Source organism: Monodon monoceros, unplaced genomic scaffold (genome assembly GCF_005190385.1).
Source record: "Monodon monoceros isolate NGI ecotype Baffin Bay Population unplaced genomic scaffold, NGI_Narwhal_1 Super_Scaffold_16, whole genome shotgun sequence".
Classification (NCBI taxonomy): domain Eukaryota; kingdom Metazoa; phylum Chordata; class Mammalia; order Artiodactyla; family Monodontidae; genus Monodon; species Monodon monoceros.
Window position 1 is genome coordinate 107967739 of NW_021703772.1, and position 22765 is coordinate 107990503.

The 22765-nt window shown below is 53.9% G+C and overlaps 1 protein-coding gene across 2 annotated transcripts in view; it reads left to right on the top strand.

The window, feature by feature from the left end:
• MYO7B (myosin VIIB) overlaps positions 1-22765 on the top strand; it is a 75823-nt gene that overhangs the window by 40761 nt on the left and 12297 nt on the right. For both annotated transcript variants that reach the window (XM_029225932.1, XM_029225933.1), the window contains 13 exons: positions 428-522; positions 3653-3737; positions 5356-5574; positions 6408-6578; positions 7445-7654; positions 7789-7956; positions 10939-11016; positions 11165-11292; positions 15309-15435; positions 17498-17617; positions 18679-18852; positions 19446-19673; positions 20966-21133. In XM_029225932.1, the coding sequence (XP_029081765.1) occupies positions 428-522; positions 3653-3737; positions 5356-5574; positions 6408-6578; positions 7445-7654; positions 7789-7956; positions 10939-11016; positions 11165-11292; positions 15309-15435; positions 17498-17617; positions 18679-18852; positions 19446-19673; positions 20966-21133 (1971 nt within the window). The remainder of the gene's footprint in view (positions 1-427; positions 523-3652; positions 3738-5355; positions 5575-6407; positions 6579-7444; positions 7655-7788; positions 7957-10938; positions 11017-11164; positions 11293-15308; positions 15436-17497; positions 17618-18678; positions 18853-19445; positions 19674-20965; positions 21134-22765) is intronic.

Here is a 22765-nt window from a genome sequence, read left to right on the forward strand (position 1 = left end):
CAGGGATGAGTACGGCTCATGACCTCAACTCTGAATTCTATGCAAAGGCTGGGATTCATGTCTACATGGAAACAAGCATGCATCTGTATTACAGCTGAATGAACATTGCACATGAATTTTGGGAAATAAAATACAGCTTTGGGGAAATGTTTTGCCCCCCTCTTGGTTTCTCCAGAGCAGAAGTGAAATTTCCCAGATCGAATTAACAAGAAGAAAGAACTAAAATGGGAAGTTCTTGGATTGGGGCTGGGGATGTAGCTGCGGTTCTCTGCTCTGAGCCACATCGGTGGCAACATGAGGGCCCCATCCCCTGCCCGCCCTCCTAGGAGCCGTGTGGGAAGAGTCTGAGACACCCTGACTTCTGGCTGCAGGTGGGCGAGTAGGGGTGAGGCAGGGCAGCTGCATGATGAGATCTCTCCCATCCCAGGAAAACCAGGAAACCCTGCTGGCGGTACAGAGGAGCCAGGCCCTGGACAAGGCTGCAGTCAGCATCCAGAGAGTCCTGCGGGGCTACAGATACAGGTACCTGCCCTGACCCGTCTCAGCCCATACACCCACCCGCCATGTACCCTGGGCAGGCCTGTACCCCCCAAGGGCCACACGTTCCCACTGGTCCCCCTCTCGGGGTAACTGAGGCAGAAGCGCTGTCGGGACCTCCTGACCAGGGACACTGCAGCCTGTGTTGGCCAGAGAATTCTAATACATTATTTGAATCTTTGGGGTGGAGGGCAAACTCCACCGTGGAAGCAAGAGCCCAATGAAGCGTCAGCTGTGGTTTCGACTATATCTCGGCGTTCTCCTTCAGTTGTCTTAGAGAACGTATGGGTTTGGTTTTATGAGGTGGCTGGTTTTGGAGGGAAGAAAAGAACTGTCTTTGACTCGGTTTCCTTGTCAGTAAGAAGATAACGCTTGAATTTCAGTGCAGGTTCAGTAAATTAGCCATATTACCGCCTCCCTCCCCCTCACCACGTCCAGGGGGCTCGGCAGGTCCCATGGTGCCATTCCCTGCTGTCCTGTCGGCCCGTTGCCAACCATAGGAAGGCCTGGAAACCCAGAGAGGACAAAATGCGAGAAAGTGGCTGAGCCACGGGAATAGCGGCCATGGGCACCAGCAAGCAGGGTCATGAGGCGGGGAGGTGTGGCTTAGAAGGCCATACAGGTTCAGGATTCCCCAGTGGTCTCCACTGCCATTGTTGGGGGTGAGCTCATTACTACCCATCAAGGATGACTTCCTACACAACCCAGGTGAGGGTGGATGTCTAGGCTTTCCACTGGGCATCTTCTGGTGTAGGTGGGGGAACCACAGTTGTTTACATGATGTTTCACTGGAGTAGACTTGGTTATTATCTAAAAATTTTCTGTCTTGCTAAACTGCCCCTTTCTTGATCCTTTTGGTAGAGAGAGAAGCCTTTTCTTGGGGTCTTTCTGGTCTGTGCCCATTGTCATTTCTGGATTGCCTACTTCTTCAACTCCTAGTCTGGGGTATGTGAGGCAAAAAGAAATCCAGAGAAGTTACCACTGTGTCTGAGATCCTTAGCTGGTCTTCCTTCTTCTCTCCATCTTTCAGAGTCTTCTTAATGTTTGTTTTATGTATAATGTCTAGGGGTTTTTAGTTGTAGTTAACAGGAGGAGTAAGGGAAAGTATGTCTACTCCGTCTTCCCAGAAGTGATCACCATTGGTAATTAATGGTGTTCTTGCTGTTCTGGCCAATGCAATTAGACAAGAAATTTAAAGAAAATATAGAAATCAGGGTTTTTCCACTTCAACACTATTGACATTTTGCTTGGATAACTTTTTGTCATAGGGGGCTGTCCTGGGCATTGCAGGATGTTTAGCAACATCTGAACTCTACTCACTAGATGCCAGTAGCATCCTCCCCAACCCCCGGTCATGGCAACCAAAAATGTGTCTAGACATTGCCAAATGTGCCTGGGGGGCAGAATCACCCCCAGTTGAGAATCACTGGTATAAATATTAGAAAGGAGACAAATTATCTTTATTTTTAGATAACTCAGTTGTTTACTTTGGCCTTATATTAGAATCATCATGTGAGCGTGTGTGTGTGTGTGTGTGTGTACATGCACCAAAAAATATTGAATAGATAGATATACAGACATATATTGTCCACCCATCAACAAAGATTCTGACTTAATTGGACTGGACGGCACCCAGACATCAATAAATATTGAAGTCCTCCAGATGATTTTTTTCTTGTTCTTTTTTGTTTGTTTGTTTTGGTTTTTGTCCCCCAGTTTTATTGAGATATAATTGACTTACAGTACTGTACAAGTTTAAGGTGTACCACATAATGATTTGACTTATACATATCATGAAACGGTTACCACAATAAGTTTAGTGAACAACCACCATCTCATACAGATGCAGAAACAAAAGAAAAAAATTTTTTTTTCCTTGTGATGGAAATCCTTCTTAGGGTTTACTCTTTTAATAACTTTTATATATACCATAGAGCAGTGCTAACTATAGTCATCATGTTGTACATTACATCCCTAGTACTTAATCTTATAACTGGAAGTTTGCACCTTTTGACCACCTTCATCCAATTCCCCCTCCCCCAACTCCCCGAAGATGATTTTTAATATGATTGAGATCTACTGTCCTAAACCTAAGAAAATACCCTGAAAAATTATTAGAAGTGATAAGAAAACTCAGTTAAGTGTGGGAGAAAAGGTACATCCTGTATGCACCTCTGACTCCCCAAGAGGCGAGGTTTCAGGTTACCTCTTCCAGCTTTCAGCCCTAGTTCCTCCGTGTGGAGGGAGCAGTCTGCTGGAGCTTGCCAGGCTGCCTGGGTCTGGGGGCAGCCCTCTGCTTTGACCTGCCCCCAGAGAGGAGCTCTGGTCCTGAGACTTCTGACCTGATTTCCGGTAAACCCCTGGGCTAGTGGCCAGAGGAGGGGGCAGAGTCTGACAACGAATAAAAAGTTGGAAATGGCTTTTATCCCTTCAGAGATCTTTGGGGGAAATGAGGAAATTTATTCTCCTCGCTCTAAAAACTGGACTGTCCTCGGGAATTCCCTGGAGGTCCAGTGGTTAGGACTCCTCGCTTCCACTTCAGGGGGCACAGATTCAATCCCTGGTTGGGGAACTAAGATCCCGCAAGCTGCGTGGCATGGCCAAAAAATAATAAAGAAAAGAAAAAGAGGGGCTTCCCTGGTGGCGCAGTGGTTGGGAGCCCGCCTGCCGGTGCGGGGGACGCGGGTTTGTGCCCCGGTCCGGGAGGGTCCCGCGTGCCGCGGAGCAGCTGGGCCGGTGAGCCGTGGCCGCTGGGCCTGCGCGTCCGGAGCCTGCGCGTCCGGAGCCTGTGCTCCGCGGCGGGAGGGGCCACAGCAGCGAGAGGCCCGCGTACCGCAAAAAAAAAGAAAAGGAAAAAGAAGAAAGATCAGTTTAAACAAATAAATAAGTAAATAAAAACTGAACTGTCCCCATTCACAAATTTAGTTGTTGGCAGTAGATTTTAAGCTCCTAACCTGTCTGTCTTTCAGCCTATAAAGGCTTCTGGAAAAGAAATATTGTATGCATTCATTTCCCCCAACATTTCATTCCCTCTCTTCTTTCAAAATCAGTTTTTCCCCCCAAAGGCTTTAAAATGTCTGTGGTTGTTACCACTGACTTGCATTTCCGCTTCTAGGAAGGAGTTCCTAAGGCAGAGGCGGGCAGCTGTGACCCTCCAGGCCTGGTGGAGAGGCTACTACAGCAGGAGGAACTTCAAGCTGGTAAGAGACTCACGTGGGAGGCGGAACCTGCGGGAGCAGCCGTCCAATTAGAAACAAATGTTGACGATTGTTTATGACTGTGAGAGCTGGGGCAGGAAGCATCACATCAGCCACAGGCATGATCTGGACCTCAGCACCCCACACACTCTTCTTAGCATAGTGTCAGGTCACACAGTTTGCGGGTTTCAAAGCGTTCTCCTGCAGAATTTGGGGCATCTCCAGGGCTAGAATGAGATGCCCTGCTCTGAAATTAGATGGTGGCTTTTTTTCCCAATTTCCAGGCAACAGAATAAGTTAATGGATTGATTATTTTCTGTTTCAAGCATTTTTTTCTAATTTTTTCCTTGACCACAGGCACTGCTAACGAGTGTCTGCGCAACAAGCAAACCAGAGCAACCTTGAACCGCGTCCTGTGGGGCCTGTTTGACTGCTTGCCTTGGTCATGGCTGCGACTGTGGTCGGGACATGCCGTGGTCACGTCAGCAAAACTGACCCACACCTGTCCTCATTCCGTGCTCACAAGGGCACACTGGCAGCTGACATGGATGGAAAGGCTCCTTGGGGCCTGTTGCTCTGTGTGCATCATTTTATTATTTTTTTTTCCTAAATTTCTTATATGTAGTTTTTTTTTTTAATACATTTATTTATTTTATTTATTTATTTTTGGCTGTGTTGGGTCTTCATTGCTGCGCACGGGCTTTCTCCAGCCGCGGCTCGCGGGCTCTAGAGCGCCGGCTCAGTAGTTGTGGCGCACGGGCTTAGCTGCTCCGTGGCATGTGGGATCTTCCTGGACCAGGGCTCGAACCCGTGTCCCCTGCATTGGCAGGCGGATTCTTAACCACTGCGCCACCAGGGAAGTCCCCATTTTATTTATTATTAAGCCAACGCTGTATGCCAAGGAACCGAGGCATAGAGAAATTAAGTCATTTCCCCAAGAGCACGCAGTCAGTAAGCAGCAGAGCTGGAGTTTGGATGTGTGTCTGTGTGACTTCCAAACCTGTAAGATGAAGCATGACCCCTCACACCTGGCAGCCGTTAGGTTGGTCTTTCAGAAGCCAACAGGAGCCATCCCAGAGGCTTAGGGACTGCTGTGGCCTAGGGTGTGTTTGCAGCATAGAAGCAGGTACTCATAGTTTATTATTTCCTCTTTATTTTCAAAATCCTTGAGGGATTAGCTTGATGGAGCCGGCCATAGGCCTCCACACAGGTACTCTAGCTCCACACAAGCTGGCTGGACTTGGCTGCAGGTGTGAAAAGCAAGGCCTCTGGAATCGTATCACGCATGTGACACCCAAACCAGTTCTCTGTTACTGGTAGAACTACCAGGAAACTACTTTATTATTGACGCCATTTAAAAAGCCTTCTTTAGCACTAATTTCATGCCAGGCTCTGTTCTAACTGCTTTACAAGTGTAACTAACTCATTTAATATGCTTGTACTCACAGGCACATAAAATTTTAGCACTAGCGCTTATGCCATAAAGCAGGTAACTATAAAGCTAATTTGTGAGGACACCTTGCCCCTTGCTCTCTGTCCCCTCGGGACCAGGCCTTTCTCTGCTCTGTGCCCTGCTGGGCCCAGGCCTCTCTGTGAGTGCCCGTCCTTCTTGCCTCCGCAGGTCCTCCTGGGTCTTGAGCGTCTGCAGGCCATTGCCCGGAGCCACCTGCTGGCAAAGCAGTACCAGGACATGCGGCAGAGGATGGTCCAGCTGCAAGCCCTCTGCAGGGGCTACCTGGTGCGCCAGCAGGTCCAGGCCAAGAGGAGGGCAGTGGTGGTCATCCAGGCGTATGCCAGGGGCGCAGCTGTCCGGCGGAACTTCCAGCGGCAGAAAGCCAATGTAGGTGGTCACTGCCCTCTTGGGCAGGTGGGAGGTGGCTGGGCCCAGGTGAGGGAGGGTAGGCGGAAGGAATGGGCAGCAACACAGGGCTCTTGCCAGATACTCCTGCCCCCTCCAGGTCCAAAAATACCAAGAAATACCAAGAGGAGCCTTCAAGAGAGTCCAGGCAAGAGAGGCGGGAGGGCAGGGAACAGGGGAGCAGCGCCGAGATGCGTATCCCTGCGTTTTGAAATTTCACCCTTGCGTGATCCCATTTCCTCCATTCGGAGAGCACCTGAGACTCAGCCTCACTCCTCAGAACTTGCTCATTTGGCAGTGGTGATAAGGAAAGAGGGCCTAGGATGAAGCCTTCCCCTGCTCCGTAGATGAAAATGGGTCCACGGGGCACAGTGCTAGCACAGTGGCCAGAGCAAGAAACAGTGCAGAGCCCCAGACACGTCAGCAGCGTGTTCCTGCACCCACATGGCCCCGGACAGGCCACAGACCAGGGCAGGCCCAGGGCCCCCTCCCAGGGGAGCCTTGGTACTCTTTGTGAAGGGGCCAGGTGGGCCTGAGTGGGTTTTGCAGCTAGGTTCTGGGGGTCTTCGGGCTTTGGCGTGGTACCCTGTGAGGACAAGCAAGCATCTCCCCTCTCTGGACCTCTAATTATCCACCGGGAAAGGAGAAGCCCAGGCTGGTTGATCTCCAGTCCCTGTCGCTTTTAAAACCTAGGATTTTAGAGGGAAATGTATTGATTTGGACAAATATGGCGGGAGGAGGTTTATTTGGCTCCCGGGAGGGGCTTGCCCCAGCCGGGCCTGTGGTAACCGTGGCCCCCCGGGGTGTCTGTGCAGGAGCCTCTGGTCATCCCTGCTGCAGAGCAGAAAAGCCCAAGCGCTGTCCCCAGCAGGAAGCGTAAGTCCATCTACGACACTGTCACCGACACGGAGATGGTGGAACAGGTGTTCGGCTTCCTGCCTTCCCTGACAGGCGGGCAGGAAGGCCAGGCCACACCACACGTCGAGGTAAGATAGGCCCTGCCGGCCCAGCAGCGAGAGGGGCTCTGTCTAGGGGCCAACCTCTAGGCTTTACTGAAAAGCCAAGACTCAGCTCGGGGAGCCGATGGAGTAGGTAGGTGTTGAAGTGAGTTCTGCGGTCCTGGGTGAAGATGCAGGGAAAACAGGAGCGAGGGTCTCTGTGGTCAAACCCTTTCAAATTGAGCAGGTTTCTTACCTGCAAGGCTTCCTAGAGCCTTTACTGCGCGAATGTCATTGGGCTTTCAATCGGGCAGCGTTTCCCGCGTGCGTTTGGCCCCTGTCACAGAGCACCTCGGTGGCTGCTGCTCTGCAGTATGTGACCTGGGGACCCGAGGTAGAAAACGCACGGCAGGAGGAGGGCGTATCTGATTTGGGGGCAGCTCCGGGGCAGTCCCGTTGACTCGCACCACATCCTGCTCTGGGCCAGTGACCTAGGCGCCCCCCAAGGTGCTCATGCCTCCCCCTCCCCCGCCCAGGCTCCCCCACACACACATAAATCATCTGTGCAGTGCGGGCAGCCCGGCCCCCCTCCACTGGAGGAGCATTTGACAGAAGCAAGCGGGAAGCGGGTAGGGAGTGGGGAGTGTCTGGAGAGCCCAGGTCTGCAGGCAGAGGGTGCCAGGTACCTGGGGCTTTCACACCGAGGCCCGCCCAGCACCCGGCAGCCCACCAGGGGCCCACCGAGGGTGAGGGTCGGGGAGGTCCCCAACACAAGGGGCAGTGGATAATTCTGCACCCCGTCAATAACCAGACAGACCCTTCTTGGGGCTCCCTGGCCCCCAAAGATGCACACGCTGCCAGGTCACATCTTAAAGGACAGCAGACCCTTGTCCCTCTCTCTCACTGGCACCCAGGATCTGGAAGAGAGGACCCAGAAGCTACCCGAGGTTGACCTGGACACGGTCCCCATCATGGAGGAGCCCGAGGAGGACGCAGACGGCCTGGCCGAGTACACCTTCCCCAAGTTCGCCGTGACCTACTTTCAGAAATCAGCCAGCCACACACACATCCGGCGGCCCCTCCGATACCCTCTGCTTTACCACGAGGAGGATGCCGACTGCTCGGTACCTGGTTCTCTGGTTTCTAGTGGCTCAGGCCTCCCCCTGGTTCAGCGGGAACCAGGCACGGACGGGGTGCTGTGGGCTCCCCGCTGCGTGGAGCTGGCTTCCAGCCAGGCACTCTGTCCCCGTCTCCCCAGGCCGCCCTGGCTGTGTGGAACATCATCCTGAGGTTCATGGGTGACATCCCGGAGCCAGTGCTCTTTGCCAGGAACACCCTGCGTGGTGGCTCGGTGATGCGGCAGATCCATGATGCCCCGGGCAGGGAGAGCGGTGCCCAGCCTCCGGCACACGGCGGATACACACAGGTGCGCAGTGGGCGGGGGCACAAAGGGCATACGCCCTTCCGGGGTCCCCAGGCCCCGGAAGCTGGACTGGAAGGGGGAGGCAAGACGTGGAGTGAGCATCACCTGCTGGACCCAGGGGCCCCTGAGGCTTTTCAGTCTTGGATGGCACTCAGGAACTCATGAGTCAGGCATTACACCCAGGACTTTGTGAATTAATACAGTCATCATAGGAGAGGATCTCCCAGGCTCTGAACACTGGGTTTGACCTGAACATTGGACAGTAATACTAACAACAGATGTTATTACTGACTGGTGACGTGCTATGTGCCAGTTGCTTGTCTTCAGTTAATTTCCAGATGAGCCATCCCTACAAGGTAGGGATTATTAAGTTTATTGTAGCTAGAGAAACTGAGAAGTGAAGTGACTTGTCCCCAGATCACAGTGAATACGTGTGACACAGCTGGGCTTTGAATCCATTCTGCCGAATTCAGAGACCAAATTCTTTACCCATGTTCTGCCCTGTCCTCTGATGGAAGGTTAATTCACATCCATTTTTGGTCAGAAGTCCTTCCTAAAGCCCTGGTTTCATGATGTCATCTTAGTGGAATTAACCAAAATAGTCCAAAGGAATGACACAGCAGTGATAGCACTCGGGCCCACCAGCCTTAGGAGTCCCACGATTGCCTACGATTCTGACACCAATTCCGACGTATGTGGGTTTTTCCCCACACCAAGACTTCTCAGTACCAGCTGGGTGTCCTACAATTCAACTCAATCCTGACACTACCTGTCTGGAGATAGTGTCTGATTCCACAGATGAAGGGCTCCATCCTTCAAGATGACCCCTGCTTCAGCACAAGTCCAGATTGTTCCTCATTTGCTGACCCACTGGCTGTAATCAAAGGGTTCCCACAACACCCTTCTTGGGTTTAATTGGGGAGAGTGGCTCAGAGAATTCGGAGCAACATTTTACTTACTACATTACTGGTTTATTGTAAAAGGATACAACTCAGAACAGCCAGATGGGAGAGATGCATAGGGCAAGGTGTGGGGAAAGATTAAGACGCTTCTATGGGGAATTCCCAGGTGGTCCAGTGGTTAGGACTCCATACTTTCACTGCCGAGGGCCTGGGTTCAATCGCTGGTCGGGAAACTAAGATCCCACAAGCCACACGGTGCAGCCAAAAAATAAATAATAAATAATAGGAAAAAAAAAAAAGAAGCTTCCATGTCCTCTCCAGGCACCACTCTCGCTAAACCTCCAAGTGGTCACCAACCTGGAAGCTCTCTGAACCCTGTTCTTTTGGGGTTTTACGCAGGCCTCATTACATAGATACGATTGATGAAATCATTGGCCACTGAGCCAGCTGAACTCAATGTCCCGCCCCTCCCCCCCTCCCCTTGTCCCCTGGCAACCAGACCCACCCTTAGGTGCTTTCCAAAAGTCACCTCATTAACATAAAAAGACACCTTTATCATAGGAAATTCCAAGGGTTTTAGGAGCTCTGTGCCAGTAATGGGGACAAAGACCAAATATATATTTCTTATTAGAAATCACAATATCACAGTGCCCCATACCTCAGCTCAGATAGCTGTGAGGTCCTGTGTGCAGACCAACTGCATAGACATCTAAGGGAGTCTGCAGCCTGGCATCACGTGGCCAGATCTGGTCCAGGGATTACATGGAAGTTGCCCAAACTCAAGCCCTGACTCCCTGACCTCTAGAGATGTGGGCTCTGCAGAGTGTAATAGTCATTCATTGCTGTGTAACAAATTACCCCCTAAATCTGACAGCTTGAAACAGCCCACATTCGTTATCTCAGACAGTTTTTGAGGGTCAGGAGCAGCTTAGCTGGTTAGTTCGGGCTCAAGGTCTCTGGTGAGGTTGCAGTCAAGCTGTCATCTCCAAGCTCGACTGGGGCTATGGGATCTGCTTCCAAATGGCTCCCTCACATAGCTGCTGGCAGGAGACCTCAGCTCTGGCCACCTGGGCCTCTCCATGGTGCTGCCCGAGTGTTCTCACATATGCTTCCTCCACAATGAGTGACCTCAGAGAGACAGCAGGAAGGAAGCTTCAATGCCTACATGCCACGGTGGGTGAGAATGTCAGGAGGCAAGGGCCACTGGGGGCCACCTTGGAGGCTGGCCACTTCTCAGGGAGGGGATGCTGGGAGGTGGTCCAGCCACTGGCACCTCTGGAAGGTGAGCACAGGGAGGACTGGCTTCCCAGAGGTCAGATCTCAAATGTTCCTTCCTGCACACTTATTAAGCAGCCACCATGTGCCCCCCGAGGAGGAGCAGTGGGCTGAGTGAGCCTTGCCCACCCTCGCCCGCCAGCCTACCATGTTTTATGTTTGTCCCCTGTGTGGCAAACCAGTTTTAGCCCAGCCAGAAGCTGGTGCCCAGCCCTGGACCCAGTCCCACACTGAGCTCTAATTTTGGCAGCAACTTCTCATGACACCATCAGGACAGGGTGTGACCCCTGCCTAAGGAGACCAGCAGATCTCGATGGCTGGGGGCAGACCCCTCCCCACCCAGACCAGGCCCCGCAGCTTAGAATCTTCTGATCTCTGGGAAAGCCCCTACCTTGCAGTGGGTGGAGTGTATTCCAGTTCATCCACCAAATTGTCACAGAGAATGACCATAGCCTGGGGCTGTCCTGGGCACCTGGGCTCAGACCCAGCCCGCTTGGCTGGCGAGAGGTCCAAGCTTTGGAATCAGGACAGTCCTGAGCCCTCCCAGAGGGCGGGTGACTGGCCGAGCAGCTTTTGTCCAGTTTCTCACTTTCCCTCGCCTCTGTTTCCTCACTCGGCTGTGAGGATGGCAATGCACACCTGTCAGTGTTGCACAGCTTGGTCAAGATGAGGGGCTGCTTGGCGCTTTGTCAATCGGCTGGGAAATGGCTGGGGTATCTGAAGACTAGCCCCACCCTAGGCACTGTTGGGTCAGATTGGGAGGTGCTACCCCAGCTCACCATCCCTCAAGAACTGTCTCCATCCACAGAGGCCCAACCACAGGGACAGAGGGACCAAGGACATCTCCTCCATGAAGCTGAAGCGGTCCTCCAGGGTCACGGGCCAGGTGAGCCCAGGGACAGGGGACCTGGGCCTGTTCCCAGCTCTGACGCCCGCTGGCTGGCCTGCGGCAGCATTCCAGGCTTTCACCCGGTTTCCTCCTTTGCAAATGGGAAGAATCTCAGCTGTCCTGACTGCCGCCTTTGGGTTTCAAGGTGGCCAGCCAGCTGAATATCAGGGAAGAGGCATTTGATCCTGACGAACCCATCTCAGACCGACCCATGTCCAATCTGGAGAAGGTGCAGTTCATTGTGGGTTATGCCATCCTGCGGCCCAGCCTCAGGTCAGTCCCCACCCCCGTCGCACCCCATTCAGAACATGGGACCCCTCATTGGCTCTCAGCCCATGGCTGCAGCCCTATCCTGCTCCCTACCCTGGGGCCTGCAGGCTGGGTCTCAGGACAGCAGACGTTATCATCAAGGGTTCTCTATTTGCTCTGGGTTAAAACCCCTGGGTGAAACCCAGTTTTAGGAAGACGAATTCATCATGGGCTGGTGATTCATTTGATAACCAGCTTTAATGCAAGTCCGTTTAAATGGGCAAGTCCCTCATTTATGTTATATATATTTTACTTTATATACAATTTGCTTTACAGGAATTGTGTTTTTATAGAAATTTAAAGAACCGTGTATACTGCTTTCAGGGACAGACTACTGTATCTCAAGGGTTCACATATTTTAAGTTATTATTTTTAACCAAATTGGGGGAACTTGGGGCATTATTTCTTCAAATGTTTTTTTCTACTTCATTCTCTCTCTCTTTTCCTTTGAACTCTAATTAAACCTATGGAAGACTTTTATATTATCCCTCACATCCCTGAGGGTCTGTTCATCCCTGCTTTCTTTTTTTTTCCTCTGTTCTTTAGATTGGATAGTTTCTATTAATCTATCTTCACATTCACTGATTTTTCTTTGGTCTTCCCCAGTCTGCTATTATACCCATCCAACATTTTTTAAAAATTTCATATATTATATTTTTCAATTCTAGAGTTTGCAGTTGGTTCTTTTTTATAGTTTCTGTTTCTCTGCCAAGATATCCTGTTTGTTCATTCACTATGAGCATAGTGTCCTGTACATCTTTGAGCACAGTTATGGTAGTTTTTAAACCTTTTCTGATTAATCCAATATCTGGTTCATCTTGGGGCCAGTTTCCACTGATTGCCTTTTCTCTTGAGAATGGTCATGTTTTCCTGTTTCCTCATATGTCCAGTACCTGACTGTTATTTTCTCAGAAATCTAGTACTTTGGGGTTGTATCCTAGACATTTGGGGATGATATGTTTAGAGACTCTGGAATCTGTTGTATTCCTTCAGAGAGTGTTGACTTTTCATTTTGGCAGACAATTAACTTGGGTGGATTCAAACTCTGCCTCCCTTTGGTGAGCAGCACCTGGAAACCCTGTTCAGTTATTTTAGCCTTTGCTGGACTACCTGGAGTCTTCCCCACACATGTGTAGATCAAGGGTGAGCCAGAGATTCAGGAAGATTTTATATGCAAAATGTAGGACTCCTCTTCTTTGGCTGTCTTCATTACAGGATTTCTCTTTTCACTTTCAACTGCTGTGGGTACCCAAACTCTGTCTTCTGGTTCTTCAAGCCAGTAAGACTAGCATTTTAGCTGCCTGCATGACACTGACATGGCAACTCTTCCAACTTAGTTGGTTCTACTGGTAATTCTCTCATGGTTAGTCCTCACTGGCCACCACACCCTCCAACATGGCAGACCCATATAAGATGATTGTGGGTTCTTCAGATACCCTATAGGCACTTCCGCACAGTCCTGACCCCAGCTGGGGCCAACACTGTCTCAGGGATCCCTTGAGGTTCTCTGTCATCTCTAGCCCCTAATGGAACATACCACAGCCTCTTAACCACTGGGACCCTCTGGAATGATGGCTGGCCTGCTTGCGTGGATCCCAGCAAGATGCCTGAAGCCCAGCTCCTTCCATGGCCTCCTCTTGGTCAACCGACACCCATCCACGCTTGCCCCACCAAACTGTACAAGTGCAGTTCTCAGCTCTTGACTGTTCTTTCCCATCTTGCCCATCAAGGGTGGCTTAGACTTCTCTAGCAGGAAGCAGACACTAGTCTCTTGTTCATGGAGACCCCCAACTTGTATCTCCAGGGGACACAAACAAAGCACTCTCAAGAGCTCCGTCATCATGCCCCATTCCAGTACCCTGGGGTGGTCCAATGGGCTGCTGGGGCTCATCATGCCTCAGATGGGGAGTGAGCTGGGTCCCGTCTCTAGCAGACAGTCCCCATCTCCATTAGCAGTTCTCCTGGGTCCCCCCTCACTCCCCCTCACTTAGATGTAGTGAAGATGAGCCAGAGATCTCTCTACTCCCATGAAGTCGCTTCCAGGAATCACCTTTCAAATTTCTCACCTTCCTTTATGCAGGCTGGAGATGGCGTGCTGGCTGGACTGGTTCTGCCATCTTTTAGTAAATCCTACAAGAGTGTATCTCTTTAGAATATTGAGTATTATCATCTGTTTATCCTTGGCTTTGGAGTCTTAGCCAAATTCCAAGACAAAGCAAATGCCCCACTTCAGGGCCAGGCCCTGGCCTGTGGGCTGGGGATGTAGAGATGAAGGCAACGTGTCTCTGTCCTCAAGGAGCCCATCCTTTAGTTGGGGAGCATGGGAGGACCCGGAGACCCACAATAACTGCCTGTGCTAAGGTGGTGATCCAGTGGGGGCACCGAAAAAGAGGGCCAGGTGGGGTGGGAAGGAGGAGGGGTGTTTGCTAGACAGAGGGAGAGGGTGAGCAGGGTCACAGAGTTCTGAAACAGCCTGAGGGTCTGGAATTCCGGATGATTTGTCCCAGCTGGGGCCCGGAGTTTGAATTCAATCCTTAGAGCACAGGGAAAAGCTTTAAGAGAAGACCATGATCATAGATGACTTCCAGAAAGATCTTCCTGGCAATGACATGGAGGGATGGAGCCTGGGGGTGGGAGGCCGGGAGAGGGCTGCTGCAGAGCTGATGAGGGAGCCCAGGGAGCAGAAGTGGAGAGCAGGGGACAGAGAAATTTTCCAGGAGACAGATAGTAGGATGTGGTGGCTGATGGGTGGAGTCTGGGGTGGCCCCCAGATTTCCCGTCTGGGAGAGTGGTTGATGGCAGTGCCTGCAGAGGCTGCAGAAGGAGGAGGTCTGCTGGGACTGACTGTACTGGCCCAGGAAAGCTGGCCGTGCACGTCTCCTCTGAACTCTGTGGTCAGCAACGTGACATTGGTAGCTTGAAATCAGCACTGGTGGGAATATTTACGCCATAGAAATTGGCAAATGCAATGAATTTCAGGGCTTTTTCCCCCAGAAGAGTTGGTTGTTAAACATTTAGGAGCATACCGCTGTGTAATTAGGGGAAAGATGCTGGTCTCTGGATGTGTGAGGTTGGAGAGGCTAATGTGACACTTTTATAAGTTGATAGAGGCTTGAGTCAGCAGGGAAGAGTGGAGGAAAGCCCCTTTCCCAAGAGGACACAGAGAAGAGAGGCTCATGAGCCTGTGGGAATGGGAACTGATCAGGAGGTGAGGAGTTGAGGGGCTCTCCCTCGAAGTCCCCACTCTCCTCCCTGCAGTGGCGGGGTGGGGGGTGCTGCATTCAGGGGAAGGGGGAGGACCTCTAGGCAGAGGGAAAGGTTTGAAATAACTGTGAGTTTGGGGAAAGGAGCAGATCAGATTAGGCTGATCTACTAGGAGCAGGGCTTTGGCTGGAGACCCCTCGGCCCTCCCTGTAGCTGTGACCCACAGCTGGAGGGTCAAGGTGCTGTGAGCAGAGTGGGTGAGGGCGGGAGCAAAGGCCCAAGGGGCCGAGATGACTGACTGGGAGGACAGAGGGCTGAGGCCTTGGGAAGACAGGAAACAAGGGCTATCAGGAACGGGGGTGCAGAGGGACTTCCCTGGCGGTCCAGTGGTTAAGACTCCATGCTCCCAATGCAGGGGGCCCGAGTTCGATCCCTGCTCAGGAACTAGATTCTGTGTGCCACAACTAAGATGCAGCACAGCCAAATAAATAAATACATATTAAGGGAAAAAAAGAAAGGAGTGGGGCTACAGAGCCCACTGGGGAGACACTGGAGGGAGCACAGTCCTGGGAGATGACAGGGTCCACGGTGGGCCTGGATGTGAGGAGGTGAGGGTGTGCAGCAAAAGCAATTGGAGGCGAGGAGGCTGGAGGTCCCCCTGCAAACGTGTCTGCCCCTAGGGGTGCAGAAGGAGCTGTGCGCCCCTGTGCCCCGTTCTCCTCTTCTCCCCCAGAGCTAGCCCCCTGCCTGGCCTCCCAGCACTCCGTGTCTTTTAGGGACGAGATTTACTGCCAGATCTGCAAGCAGCTCTCGGAGAACTACAAAACAAGCAGCCTGGCCCGGGGCTGGATCCTGCTTGGCCTGTGCCTGGGCTGCTTCCTGCCATCCGAAAGGTTCATGAAGGTGGGAAGGGCTGGGGGCAGGGGCTGAAGGCGGGGGCAGCACGGGTGGGCCCGGGGCCCTGGAGCAGGTCCAGACATCCTAACGCATGCATGGCCCAGTTCTCCTGCTACTGCAGGCCAGGATGGGTATCAGTGCCTGGGCTTCTTTGAGCCTCAGTTTCCCGTCTGCATAAAAGGATGCTCCTTCCAACCTCTAATCAGGATCTGCAGAGTCATCTTACCTGGGCTCAGTCACCAGGAGACAATGAGACAATCAATGGGTGCAGTGGGCACTGAAAAGGCAAAGGGGTCTGAGGAGTGAGCACCAACCAGAGACTGGCTGCAGCATCTCTCTCTAGGCCTTAGAACTAACAAGGGAGGTGCTTTCAAGTGTTGGAGGCCCCAGCCTTTGCTACTCTAATATACCTTTTGGTTCTGATGATAAAAGTAATATGTAGGGGGCTTCCCTGGTGGCGCAGTGGTTGAGAGTCCACCTGCTGATGCAGGGGACACGGGTTCGTGCCCCGGTCCGGGAAGATCCCACATGCTGCAGAGTGGCTGGGCCCGTGAGCCATGGTCGCTGAGCCTGTGCGTCCGGAGCCTGTGCTCCATGATGGCAGAGGCCACAACAGTGAGAGGCCCGCGTACCGCAAAAAAAAAAAAAAAAAAAGTAATATGTAGGATATGAAGAAAATCTAGAAAGAAAATAAAAGTCATCCCCACACCCAGAGGTAACTTCCATTACAATTCCTGGCCTTTTGTGGTGTGATAGGGTCATACTTGGAATCACATAGAAAACAATATCACTACCTCTTGTCCCTTCAGGGACAGCAGGAAGTGTGGTCACCCTGGCCATCTGCCCTAGGCCCTGGGCCACCCTTGACACCAGTAAACCCTTCCAGGCTGCATCTCCTCAAAGAATCTCTCTGAGAGACAAAAAAGTTTTCAATGCCTTGTTTCAGCATCTTATCAAACATATTTTGAACATCGGCTCTCCTGCAGCTTTCACTTATCTTATGTGTCTTCTCATGTCATAAACTGTCCCCAAATGGCAGTGCTAATGCCATCTGTTAGTGCTGTCCCAGCGTGTATTTCACTCGTTGATGGACATTTAGGATCCATCTTCCAATTGCCCATCACCATAAACACCACTATGATTAAAAACTATAGGGACTTCCCTGGTGGCACAGTGGTTAAGAATCCGCCTGCCAATGCTGGGGACATGGGTTCGAGCCCTGGTCCGGGAAGATCCCACATGCCGCGGAGCAGCTAAGCCCCTGCGCCACAACTACTGAGCCTGTGCTCTAGAGACAGCAAACCACAACTACTGAGCCCATGCACCACAACTACTGAAGCCCATGCGCCCTAGAGCCCATGTGCCACAACTACTGAGCATGCATGCCACAACTCCTGCAGCCTGCATACACTAGGGCCTGCGTGCCATGACTACTGAGCCCACGTGCTGCAACTGCTGAAGCCCGCGTGCCTAGATCCCGTGCTCTGCAACAAGAGAAGCCACCGCAATGAGAAGCCCACGCATCGCAACGAAGTGTAGCCCCTGCTCGCCACAACTAGAGAAAGCCCACGTACAGCAACGAAGACCCAATGCAGCCAAAAGACTAAATAAATTTTTAAAATGAAAAGCAAAAAAACCTATATATCTCCCTTTATCATAGGTTTGAATTATTAAGTCGAAGAGTATGTACATTTTTAAACTATGTACTATTTAAAGCATATTGACAAATGACTCCTCAGAAATGCCGCGCAATTGATATTTCTTCTCACAGTGTGAGAGCCCCGTGTCAACGCACCTTTGCCAACACTATTATCATTTTTATTTTCATTTAAAATTTTTTTCCAGTTTTATTGAAATATAATTGACATATAACATTGTTCAAGTGTAGGGTGTACAGTGTAGTGATTTTACATAGGTGTGTATTGCAGAATGATTGCCAAGTAAGGTTAGTTAACACATCCAACATCCATAGTTACAATTAGTATCACAGTTTCTAGAATCTGGACAGTAAGTAGAAAGTGTCCTCTATTCTAAGTGCCTTCATCCCCTTCCCTTCCTCGCCCACCAGTATCTGCTGAACTTCATTGGTCAAGGGCCAGTCGGCTACGGGCCCTTCTGTGCTGAGCGCCTGAGACGCACCTGTGCCAACGGTGTGCGCACGGAGCCGCCCTCCTGGCTGGAGCTGCAGGTAGGGGCGAAAGACGGTCCATGTGGGATGGTGCCAGCCGTCATGGCTCTTCCAGCACAGCTCATGGGGCTGCCGGCAGGAAGTGTGCACTCCAGGCCCATCCACCGCCTTCTGTGCCTGTGGTCCCTGTGACCCTCCCCAGGCCTGGTCCAGCCTTCAGAATTGCACCCTCGCCAGCAATCTAAATCGGCATTCCTTTAGGGCCCTACCAGCTGAAGGGGAAAGTAAGTCTACTCAGTTCCTTAGCTGCAGGGTGTGAGTGGCTGCTTAAAGCGTTACCCCTCCCGAGGACATACGCATTTTATATGGCCAACCAAGGTTGTCTGCCGTGGTGGCAATGTTGTTTGTGTCACCTGTGAGCTCCTGCAGTATCCTCAGGAAAGGACCTTCAGAAGAAGGCAGGGTTGAGGGGACACCCCTGCCCCCCACTATACCTGCAGCTCCTGAAAGGCACTCACTGTCTGTGCCCCATGGTGCCCTATACCAGGGCAACCTCCCGCCACACTCCCTCCCATCCTCGCCCTGCCACCCGAGTCCACAGGGCCTCCCCGCTTCCACCTTACCTACCTGCTCTGCCCATGAGCCTTGGAGTTGCATGTGAACTTGCCTTAACGGTGTGGTGGTGCTCACGCCCTGCTGTACACAGAGAGGAACAGTGGCTTCCTTGGACCCAAAATGTTCCAGAGTACGAGACCCAGCCATTTCCGAGAGCTTCTTGACTTTCTGTGATTCTGAGTCACCCAGCCAAGGTTCAAGGATCTCATGTTAAAATTGGGCCTCCCACTTGCCGGCTGCATCCCAGGGGCGCAGCCCTGGCCCAGTCTGTCAGTTCAGTAGCAGATGTCCGTTGGCCAGGACTTCTGTTAACTCCCTGCCGAACCGGGTGGGGCTTCAGAAGGCTCCTCCCCCTGGAACCCACGGGGTTGAGCCAGCAGGGGCAGCGTGTTGAGAAGAGGGGATGGTGGACCGGCCTCCCATTCCAGGGTTCCGGGAGCACCAGCGCCGGCAGCTGAGTCCAGGAGCCTCCCGGGTAGAGGACCTGAGTCTTCGTCTGTCCCCAGGCTGTCAAGTCCAAGAAGCACGTCCCGATCCATGTGACCTTGGCGACTGGAGAGAGCCTGACCGTCTCGGTGGACTCAGCCTCGACGTCTCGGGAAGTCTGCCTGCACATCGCCCACAAGCAGGGCCTCAGCGACCACGTGGGCTTTTCCCTGCAGGTTGCCGTGTACGACAAGGTACTGGCCAGGGAGTCCCATCCACCACCCGCCTATCAGCCTAGCCACCGCTCGCCTTGCCGGCTGCCAAACACAGATACGAACACAAACTCCCGCTCACAGACATGCCTCCTAACCAGGCAACCTGCCCTCCTGCCCCAACACTCATGCGCTCAGCCCAGTGGCTGTACCTCGGCCCCAGACGGTGTCACAGGCACACTGGTAGGTCCCCCCCCCCACATCCTGCTCCAAGCCCCCCATGCTGGGAGCTCAGAGTCCCATGTAGCAGTGCAGAGGTCACACCAGCACTGCCCCACCTGAACCCCACATCGTCGCCCCCCCAGATGCCCTGATGACCATGCCCAGAGCCTCAGACCGAGACGTGCTCATGCCAACCAACCAGAGTGTTCCGACCTCGCCACGTGGGCATGTGCCGCCTGTGGGCGGGGCGGGCAGGGGGGACAGTGTTGGGGGGGTGATTGACAGTCCATGCCACATGGGGAGGAGTCCCTCGGGCGTCCAGCGGGCTCTTGTCCTCCGTGTGCCAAGGGTAGGTGGGGCAGCCTGACATGCAGCAGTCTCACTCACCCCTGCTGCCCCGATTCTGGCCTCAGTTCTGGTCCCTGGGCAGCGGGCGCGACCACGTGATGGACGCCGTGGCCCAGTGTGAGCAGCTGGCCCGGGAGAGGGGCGAGAGTGAGCGCAAGGCGCCCTGGCGCCTCTACTTCCGGAAGGAGTTCTTCACCCCGTGGCATGACTCCCGGGAGGACCCAGTCAGCACCCGCCTCATATACCACCAAGTCCTCCATGGAGTTCGCTCTGGCGAGTACAGCTTCGAGAAGGTGAGGGGACCACGGCCGTCAGGGCCCTGAAGACCCACCCATCAGACAGCCTGAGGAAGCGCCCTGTTCCAGCGCAGGGGCGGCGGGGACAGAGCAAGGGCAGCTGGGCTGCGGCCACCAGGGAGGGCAGGCGGCCAGGGGAGAGGAGCGGGCCCGGGGGTGCGTCCGCCAGTGCAGGTCCCTGGGCCCCTCTGGGCGCAGCTGTCCCTGCCCGGCCGCCTCCATCTCGTCCCTCAGCCATAGGTTTGCTCAAGCCGCTGGGGTTTGGGGCACCTGCAGCCGGTGGGGAAGCCCTCCCATCAGCCCCAAGCCCACCTGGCCTCACCACGGCAGCCTCTTATGGGGCAGCAGGGCCTGGGGGTCAAGAACATGGCCTTGGAGCCCCAGCACTTGAGTTCAGGTCCCACCTGTGCCTCTTCCTGGCAGTGTGACCTTGGAACTTTAGGTCACCTCTCTGAGCTTCTGGCCCTCATCTGGAAAGTGCAGAGTCACCTGAGCTTTCTGGATGTTTGTGAGACTCGAGGGAAGGGAGCTTGTGCACCTGAAGTCCTAGGGCAGCACTGCACCTGTTCAGTGGGTGCAGACCTCCCGGGCCTGAATCGGAGGATGCTGCCCTGGGGGGTCAGAGGCAGCCATGGCAGCCCTGGAGGCCTGCCTGGAATGGGGCAGTGGGCAGGGAGAGGCAGGGGTGAGGGGAAAAGGGGACCCAGAGGGCAGGCAGCTGGGTGGCCGGGCAAGGTTTTGGTCTCCCGGGAAGCACTGGGCTGCTTGGAGCAGGAACCCTGCTCTGTGCTGTGCATGCTGGGGCCTTACACAGGCTTCCACCCACATGAGCCCTGCAGAGGCCATACAGGGGTGGCCACTGGTCACCTTTGCTCAGTGAGGACTGGGGGAGACAGGGTGAAGGCCTCGCCCACACTCACCTCACTCAGACAGCTGTGTTTGGGGCTCCACCCAGGCCTCAGAGCTCCCTCCCACACATTCTCTGGCTCCGGAGGGCTGAGAGAGGGGCACAGGGGATCCCCCCTTGTCCTCAGGCAGAGGCCCCGCAGGGCTCAGGCCAAGGCTGCTGGGAGGTCCCTGCCTGCCAGCCGGAGCCCAGCCAGCGTCGGGGCCCAGTCGGGGCCCAGTCGGGGCCCGCGGAGGTTCTGCCGTGTTGGGGGAGGGGCAGGTCCTGCCTAGCAGAGGTGGCTGGTCACCTCTGCTGCGCCGGGGCGAGAGCGTCCTGGGGGAGGGTGGGCTCTCAACGCCCCCCCCGCCCCGCCCCGCTGTGTGTCCCCCGGGCTGTGCAGGAGAAAGAGCTGGTGCAACTGCTGGCCCAGTGCTGCGCCGTGCAGCTCGGCGCCTCGGGGAGGAGCCAGGCCGTCCAGGAGCTGCTGCCCAGCTGTGTCCCCCCGAAGCTGTACAGGACCAAGCCCCCAGAGAAGTGGGCCAGCCTGGTCACCGCCGCCCTCGCCGAGGTCAGCTCCCCAGAGCCTGTGCACTCGGGCTGTGCAGCTCTTTATGGGGGCCCTGGGGGCCCTAGGGTGTGTAGAGCGGATGGAGACCCCGTGACGAGTCCCCACTCCTGGGGGGTTGGGAGACTAACTTGCCACTCAGCAGAGCCCTGTCTCCTCAGGTTTAAAGAGTCTCGCTCAGGTGCACTCCCTCTGACAGGCCCGTTCCGTCTTCCCTCCTCCTTCCACGGCGGCATCCTGCCACAGGTCAGGGCAGCTCAGCCCTGCACTGGTCTCCACTGCAGTGTCGGGCTGGGCCCTGGCCTCCCGGCGCGGGAGGGCATCCCCAGCTGCTGACCGCGAGCGCGCCCTTGCCTCGGCGCCAGTCCCACCCTGTGAGGCCCCATCCCGGCCCCAAGCCTTACGGTGTCCCCTTGCTGGGCCCTGTGTGCCCGGGGCTGGCTCTGGACAGCAGGGAGGGCTGCCCCTCTTCTACCCCTGCTTGGTCGGCCCGCACCAAGTGAAGGCGGCTCCCGGAGGCTCACAGCCTCGTCCCCAAGCCTCTACCTGCACCTCCCAACACCCACTCACGTTCTCGGGATCACCCGCACCAGCGGAGGTTTCTGCTGCTCCTAAACTTCCACCCCAAGAAGGGACAAAGACAGGCTGTCTGATTCAGTCCCCCTGTCTCTCTTCCCCTCCCCACAGGGCTGTCCCAAACCCGGCCCTCTGTCAGAGCCTCCTTCCTCATAGGGTGCTTTGCTCTGCAGCGTGGCCTGAGGGTGCAAAGGCATCTCTGAGGACCTGGCTGGCTGGTGCAGCTGCTGCAGGAGAGCTGTGCACAGGGGGTCACTGAGGATACAAGCCTTTGTTTAATGCCTCCCCTGCATTAACTTGCACTGGGGGCCAAGAAAGAACACGACAGGCAGTGGGAAATACGAAGGCAGCATGGCGCTTGTTTGTAAGGGGTTGAGAGCCCAGTGGCAGGGGAATAAGCCCCGGGGGAGTGGCAGCAGGGGCCATCCAAGTGCGGAGAAGGGCAGGGAGGATGACCAAGAAACACACTTTCCATTCTGGCAACACAGGAGGAGGTGCTCAAAGTGGGTCCGTAGACAAGGGTCCTGTACGCCTGCGGCAGGGGATGCAGCTTGCTCTTTCCTGCTCTTCGGGTGTCACAGTGCACAGCCCTTAGGAAAGGCTCTAAGAAGTCCTGCAGGACAGAAGCCTGATTGTCTTACCCAATGTTCCCCACACAAGCTTGACCACATATGTTCTGTTCCACAAGGCAGTGGCTAGCATCCCTTGGGGACAATCCTTGAACGGGAATTTGGGGAAGCAAACCCTGTTGGTTGTTCCTGTTGTTTCCCAGCCTGAGTGGATGTGTTTACAGGGGAGAGACCATGGACGTTTTAGGGCTAGTACGAGACGGAGGGGAACAAGAGATGCACACAACCCCAGATGAACATGAGTGAGAAGTGGCTTCGTAATTTGGGAAGGGGGAGTTGGGGTGAGAGTAAAGAATTAGGAAATTCACACCACACTTTTTCCAAAGTGGACATAGTTTCACTGATTTTTTTTCCATTACACACTTAAAACCTGGGCATTACCAAATAAACCAGAAAATACAGACAAATACAAAAACAACAGGGAAATCAC